General features: G+C 31.9%; 2 protein-coding genes across 2 annotated transcripts; one reads left to right on the forward strand and one right to left on the reverse strand.

The window, feature by feature from the left end:
* Window positions 1-2,216: 2,216 nt before the first annotated feature.
* On the reverse strand, window positions 2,217-3,241 carry LOC119689970 (hepatoma-derived growth factor-related protein 2-like). The gene is made up of 2 exons (XM_038104934.1): window positions 2,541-3,241; window positions 2,217-2,354 (listed from the first exon to the last, which is right to left on the reverse strand). The coding sequence occupies exons 1-2, from the start codon at window positions 3,121-3,123 to the stop codon at window positions 2,227-2,229; spliced, it is 711 nt and encodes a 236-aa protein (XP_037960862.1). The 5' UTR covers window positions 3,124-3,241; the 3' UTR covers window positions 2,217-2,226.
* Window positions 3,242-4,708: 1,467 nt separating this feature from the next.
* Window positions 4,709-5,994, forward strand: LOC119662493 (sex-lethal homolog). The gene has a single exon (XM_038072123.1). The coding sequence runs from the start codon at window positions 4,966-4,968 to the stop codon at window positions 5,959-5,961; it is 996 nt and encodes a 331-aa protein (XP_037928051.1). The 5' UTR covers window positions 4,709-4,965; the 3' UTR covers window positions 5,962-5,994.
* Window positions 5,995-7,358: the final 1,364 nt, after the last annotated feature.

Raw genomic sequence — 7,358 nt, forward strand, 5'->3', positions numbered from 1 at the left:
ATAGATATAAAACTCATGCAGAGTTCCATAGTTACCATTCGTGCTATTATGAAATATATTTAAATTTCGAAATATCTAGATTTAAAAGAGTACCAAAAAGTGACCAAAGACGTGGTGTTTAGTTTCGAGTTGGTTATATAATTATATTATTTTGTATAATTCAAAAATATGAAATCATCTTAATAAGCAGCAGAAGCCATACACATATAAGATCATATGTATTCCTTAAATCCTCTATCAATAAAGATGTTTATAGCACCTCTATTCATTTTTATTTATTACATGAATGTAAAGATTACATCCATATGAACTTCCAGCAGACTTTCTAGCAGACATCACACAAACATTTCACTCATCTATCATCATCTAGAAATCTATTATTTCTAGACGAAACACAATTGAGCTAGTGTACACCAATAAACAATAAAAACAGAGGTCATTTATTTATCTATATAAATTAAACCTATTGCGAATAGGTTTAAAATCCTATTAAGGATAAACTTCAATTGTGCCATCATTACAGACTACGACTAATGCTCTATACTGTACCATCTTCACTCACTCGAGAGTGAGTTTGTTTCATCAATTTCCAAAAGCTAGAACATCAAACACTGTGCAACTAAGTCAGTATTATTGAAATAAAAAGACCCAGGAGAAAATAATTATCATGCACTATTAAATAATTGCATAAGGCATGATTATCATAACTACCCTGATTAACTAACTGCTCACACGTATATCCTACACCGTTTCTTATTGTCATTATGTTTTTGCTCTACTTCGGAAGAAAACTTAGCATTTATTTGTAACCAGTAGTTGCTTCCAATTACTATTTACAAATCGACTTACAACTAAGAAATCCATCAACATATCAAACTAATCGCGAATCGGTTGAGATCACTATATGTTATCCTATAAACCCTTAATTTTACTCACACTTTTTTTAAATAAAGTTTTGTTGAAGTTGTGGGTACAATAACAATTGTTATATCGCCACAACTCACACTTACAAAAGTATTTATCTGGACTAAGAAGCGAATACGCGTTCAAAATTCTTTCGGAAGCCACATCTAGACTGCTTAGCTCATTCATGTTCATTAGTCCCAGTTCATTATAGAGTGGCCGTTTTGTCTGACAATTCTGTGCGGGTCGTTGGCCATTGTGTATATGTTCTACAATAAACAGTTCCAGCGGTTCTTATGACTGATAGTTCAGATGAAAGCCCAATGCCGCATGCTCTATGCAAAAATTGCCCCAGTGGGACTGAGTTGAGGGAATTGATAAAAAGATGTTGCCCGACCGCAGAAATTACATTTACATCAAACTGATGGCAAAAATCTTTAGAAGGTAATTCCCGACACAGACTCATCAGATATATTATTTATATTATTTAATTAATTTTATATTCCATGTTTAATTGAAGTTTTGTTTATTCAACTTAAACGGAATTAAACAGAATTACAGTAACTTTAATATAAGCTTTCAAGAAGCGGAACAAATAACACTTTCAGATGTATTTCGTTTTTGAATTGTTTGTAAATGTCAGCAATATGTTCAGATATATATTATATATTTATCAGAGTTGCACTCAACTTAAAAAAAATAAAACTATTTTATTGCAACGAAATGCTATAAAAACCTTCAATGATACATTTAATGAATGAACCTGGACACTGGGTTGTTTTCTATCTGCCAATTCAGTTTGAGGCCATATGGGATCCGTTGTTTGTTTTGTGTGCGAAAGAAGAAAAGGAAGAACAATCCTATGCGTTTATTGGTCTTATTAACAATTCTTAACCATTGATCTTCAGATCAAAGTCTCTGTTATTAAAAATACGTTGTTTCCAGTAATTAGTTCGATACTCTATGCTCTTTCGGCTTCTGCTTGGCCCGAAATGTCACCTGTTCATTTTAAACAAATTCACGCATTCACAAAAAAGCTCTTCGGGATTTCATTATCTAAAAGTATTGATCTAATAGGAAACACGATCCTAATTTCTTTATCTAAAAGCTTTCCCGATTGTTTAAGTTGTTTTGGTTCCAATAAGCATCTCGATAAGTGACTCATTGAAATCAGCTGTTCCGATAACTTAGTTATAGTTGGAATGTAAACAAAAATCATGTCAAAATTAATTGAAAGTAAAAATACAATGATTAGCGTTCAAATTTTATTATTAAAATAAATGAATTAAAATTAAATTATTAAAATTAAATAATCTCTTGAAATTATTGCATATAATTAATTATATAAGGCGGAATACGAGTAAAGGGAACCTTATTTAATTTGAGTTGGGTTGTATTTGGAGGGATTATTGTCTTTGGCTTATTAGCATCAATGTTTTTAGAACATTCACCTAAAACAAAAATATATTATTTATTTTCATTTATGAATTAAACTTATAAAGTTAGCAGCTAGCTACACTAAATTTTAAATTTTAATATTATTTCACGACATTGGATACTGCACCCGAAAACATATCTTAGCCCACAATTTGTTAAGTATACCATGTTTTTTATATAACATCAAAGTATTTACATACCTTCCACTGAAATTACATTATCCTCTTGACCTGTAGCTAGGCATTCCTTCTTGTCAACATAGTGCTCAGGTGTTATTGGTCTTCGGATGCATGTAACATTGGGGTAATCTTTAGGTTGACTGCTCTTTTCCTCGTCCACCCGTATGGCGACCCGCATGTTTTCCTCATTAACTTCTACCGTCTCTGACGTATTGACAGATTCTCCAGCAGTCATTTGTTCTTCATCACCACCAGCATAGGTATTAATAGCTGCAACATTATCATCAGGTTGAGTATCGTCTGCAATGTCATCACCCCTTATAGGGTCGGGGTGTACGTCCTTTAATGCCGCCTCAACTTCCTCAATCCCCTTCCGAAAAGCGGGATCTTTTAGTGCCCTTGCCGTTGAGAATTTTTTTTTCGCCTTTTCTGTGTATTGAAAAAGATTTTGACGCTTAATATGTCCTTCATCGCCAGTTCCATAGAAGATAACAATGTAAACGCCGTTCTTATGAGAAGTGATCTTCGCCGGCCATGTAGGGTAACCTCTAACTTTTGCGAATACCAAATCCCCAATAGCAAAGACTACTTTTGGTTTACCCATTTTCGTTTACCAAATCAGAAATTTTGCTCTTCAAAATGATGTATGTGATGGTTTTCTTAATCACGTCAAATTGTTTCAACTCCTATTGCTTTGACAATATATTTAGAACTGAGTTGTATTTTTTATTATATTATTGGAATATGACATATTTCACAGAACGTTCAGAATTACATCCATGGCTAAATAGATTATTTAGCCTATCATTTCAATGTATTGTGAGTTTACTTAATATGTCTGTACCCGTACTTTCCAAGTAAAGGAGAAGTACCATACCATTAATAATGAGCATAAAATCGTGTTTCCTTACTAAGAAGAGCAATTTATGCAAAAAGCATGGTATCGATTTGTAATAAAGAAGTGAAGAATTAATCACTTCTAAATTTTGTTTGTTTTAATCTTTATTATATCAATGGATATATTTTTTATATTTTTACTCCAATGTATACTCGAATATTAATTTTTTTAATTGACAAAATTTTACAGTATGTGTGGAATATTCCACTCGTAGGGTTTTATGTTAACGAATCATGGCACTCAACTATTTAAAAATGATGTGGTGATGTAGAGGATAAGAGCACAATTTGGATAGCTGTAGAGATGGGTTATAGCTTCTATCTACGTCACTTAACCAAAGTATTTTTAATATATGATAGGTTAGATTGTCACTGTATATATACTTCACTGCTTTTATACTATTTCATTTCAAATCAGTCATTTGAAAGTGTTTTCATTCCATGTTATTAATTTTTTCTCATTTCAAACAGCTGATTTATCAACAGCTGATTTATCAACACCTGATTTGTCAACGCTAAAAAAGTTGGATTAAGGTAAAATATACCGCACAATATAAACTAAAAAGTTGTTCTTAGCATCGATTAAGTACGTTTTGGGAAGTAAAAGTTCCAAAAAGAGGTGCATCGTTTTGAAGGAAATGCAACCACCAAATATTTGTTTACATTTTTTTTTGGGAATATATCAAAAACAGCTTTCTCAAACTGTCAAAATGCCATGAAAAACTTTTATTTAGGTTATGTTCAATGTATTCATTTGCATTGCGAATATATTTGGAACTCTTTCTAACCTCGTTGAAACTCATTATACAAAATGGGATCCATTGCGCGAATGTGGATCTCATTTTCTCATTTGAGATTTTGTATGCAGAAATCAATCATTTGCTTTTCATATGTGATTTTTGACCCATATCAATCATTTGAAGCCAGTATAAACGCCATATTAAACAACATACTGTACATTTTATGTGTTTAGACTACTGTACTTAACTTATTTAACGGATGATGTTAGAATGGCTTAGTATAGGATGCCTTAAAACATTCTAATGTGACGATTATGGGTGCAAATATTGATAAAAACGAAGAGATAAAAACTGCGAGTCAAAATAAATAAAAAAATTAATTGCATTACGAATAAATTATGAATAAATTTTTAATTCTTGGTATAAATTAGATTTCATTTAATGAAGTCAAATAAACGAAAAAATTTTAAAATAAAAATACTTTAATAAATTCAAGATATCATATTGATTCATATTGAAAACCAAATTTTAAATAATAAAAAAAATTATTTTTTCGTTTGATGTCAAATAAACTTAAGGCTAAACATTCTATTACATTAGTTATTCTTTTCCATTTAGTGTTGACAACTAACGTAAGTGTGACCGTCATTTGAAGATTTTTTTCTAACATATCCGGAATAGAGTCAATTTGAATAGTTCTAAAATTTGATAAAGCGATAGGATAATTATATATTAACATATATAATTCATCATTTTGACTGCGTTTATTAGTAATAATTAAAATTTATTGTAATTACATTTTATCCAAAATGAATAACGGACACGCCTTGCGTGGGTTTTGCTGCCGCCCTCATCCAAGCAAGAAAAGTATGCAGAAAATGTCACACTCATTTTTAAACGTGACAGACGGGGATTTTAAATCATCATATCCGGATAAGTATTCCCGACATCTTTATTTTGATTTCACAATTGGTGATGGTCCTGACGATGAAAGTGGCGGTGACAATGGTGGTGCTGATGACAATGGCAATAGCGGTGGCAATGGCGGTAGAGGTGGGAGCGGTAGTATAATGGGTTCTTTAGCAGATATGGCAACTATAACAAATACGAATCTATTGAACTATGACGCTATTAAAACCAACTTAACTGTCAAAAATTTGCCACTTAATGCAACGGAAAATCAGCTTTACAATATATTTCGGACTTGTGGTCCCGTTAATAGTTGCAATATATTTAGAGATATTAACAGTGGATATAACTTCGGATATGCCAATGTTGATTTCTTCAAAGCAGAAGATTCATACCATGCTGTCAAGAACTTAAATGGAATTATGATGAACAATAAGCGCTTAGAAGTTTCATACGCTCATCCTAATCATGAAAAGTTGAAGGATACCATTTTATATATCTCAAATCTTCCAAGTACTTTTACTGATTACAAATTAAAAGCGCTTTTTAGTCAATATGGTTCAGTTATACAATACCACATTGCAAGAGATAAACAAACGGGCGAATCTAGGGGATATGCATTTGTCAGGTTTAACATGCGCCACGAGGCATATAAAGCTATTTCAGGTCTCAATAGAGCAACGGTAGTGCAGCGTACTAAACCTATTTCTGTGCAGTTGAATAGTCACTCGATCAAATTGTATTATTATCAGTGGATTCGCTCAGAAACTCCAAATATTAATCATCATTGTGATGATACTTTGATGATGAATAATTATTGCATGGGTAGAGTTGGATCAAATCAGAATCGTTTTAAAGCAATTCATCGTCATTACAATTTCCCCAAATTCATATAAAACTTTTCTATAATTTTTTAAAAATATGTAAAAAAAAACAATTATAAACAACTCTCAATATATATTTACAAATATTAAATAAATTACAAAGGCAGAATAAATGTTTCAAATATTATATCAAATTTACAACCTCCACAACTTCAGCAAAGGACATTTACCTTGACAAGCCCGTTGCACTGTTACCGATCCCAAGATTCAACTGCAGTGACATTTAAAAATATATTATTGCCATATATGTATCCGCGAATCCGCGTATCCGAATACTGGATGAAGTAATGCTACAGCTGAAAATGATACAAAAACAACAACGCATTGATATAAATTCGAGCATTACGTGATTAAAAACTCAATGACGGACAGAGAACGGCAGCAATGCAGGCGTTGCAGGAAAAATGCATAAAAACATGATTGCGCGAGCACAGCGAAAAGTTTGCGCTGACACTAAGCGGAGTGTCAGAAAGTGAAAACTCCTAGATGGGCTAGATGGGCCATTCCGAATGGAGAGCAACTGCAACTGCATGCACAGGTAATGAAAATAAAAGTAATTGCAAAATGTTGTGAAAATAACAAGAGCTGAACAAAAATTGTGCCCTGTATGAATGACTGAACGGTGCAACGGTGCAACGGTGCAACGGTGGAATGGCGGAACAGCGGAACGAACATCAAAAGTAGCACAAAAGTAGCACAAAATGTCACGACTGCTAATGCAAAGCAATTGTCTTCCTTAGTAGGTCAACAGCAGATACAATAATAACTGGAATGGCTCTAATGACAGCATTGGGACTTAAAAAATTTTTCATTTTACTGCAGCAGCAAATCGAGTACGCAGTCAGGGAAGCAGTTAAAATAGCACATAATTTTAAATATTTTTTTCACAATTACTTTATACATTTTTGCAATAATAAAATGTATTCAAATATTTACGAAAGAAGTTGGAATTAAGTGGAAGAGATGCCCTTATTTTGAAGTTAAAACTTGAACACATTTGAAAATACTTTGGAATACTATGAAGCTACATGGTTGGATATTAATTCAAAATTATTAAATAACGACTGATTTTTGTTTGTATTTGTAATTTATTCTGTCTTTATTTTTCTTAATTTAATTTCTTCAAACATAAATGATAATAAAAAATTATATTCAAATGTATATTCATTCCTAATTTTCAATATAAAATAATTATAAAATTATATTTCCCTTACATGTACTGGTTGGAAGCTCTTTATAAACTCTTTGATCACAAATTTAAAACCTAAGACATAAATCGGCATTACGGTATAAAAATTTCATCATAAACAATATATATATATTCCATTATAACCAGAGCATCGAACCGAAACCGAACCAATATAATTTTTTTTTGTCTAGAATCGTAACGAAAACCGGAACGGAAAAAA

Source organism: Teleopsis dalmanni, chromosome X (genome assembly GCF_002237135.1).
Source record: "Teleopsis dalmanni isolate 2A chromosome X, ASM223713v2, whole genome shotgun sequence".
Classification (NCBI taxonomy): domain Eukaryota; kingdom Metazoa; phylum Arthropoda; class Insecta; order Diptera; family Diopsidae; genus Teleopsis; species Teleopsis dalmanni.

Coding starts and splice junctions, on each gene's coding strand:
- LOC119689970 (XM_038104934.1), bottom strand. CDS start 3,123: ATGGGTAAACCAAAAGTAGTCTTTGCTATTGGGGATTTGGTATTCGCA. Junction 2,355..2,540: donor TAATGTAATTTCAGTGGAAG/GTATGTAAATAC, acceptor TTTTTGTTTTAG/GTGAATGTTCTAAAAACATT.
- LOC119662493 (XM_038072123.1), top strand. CDS start 4,966: ATGAATAACGGACACGCCTTGCGTGGGTTTTGCTGCCGCCCTCATCCA.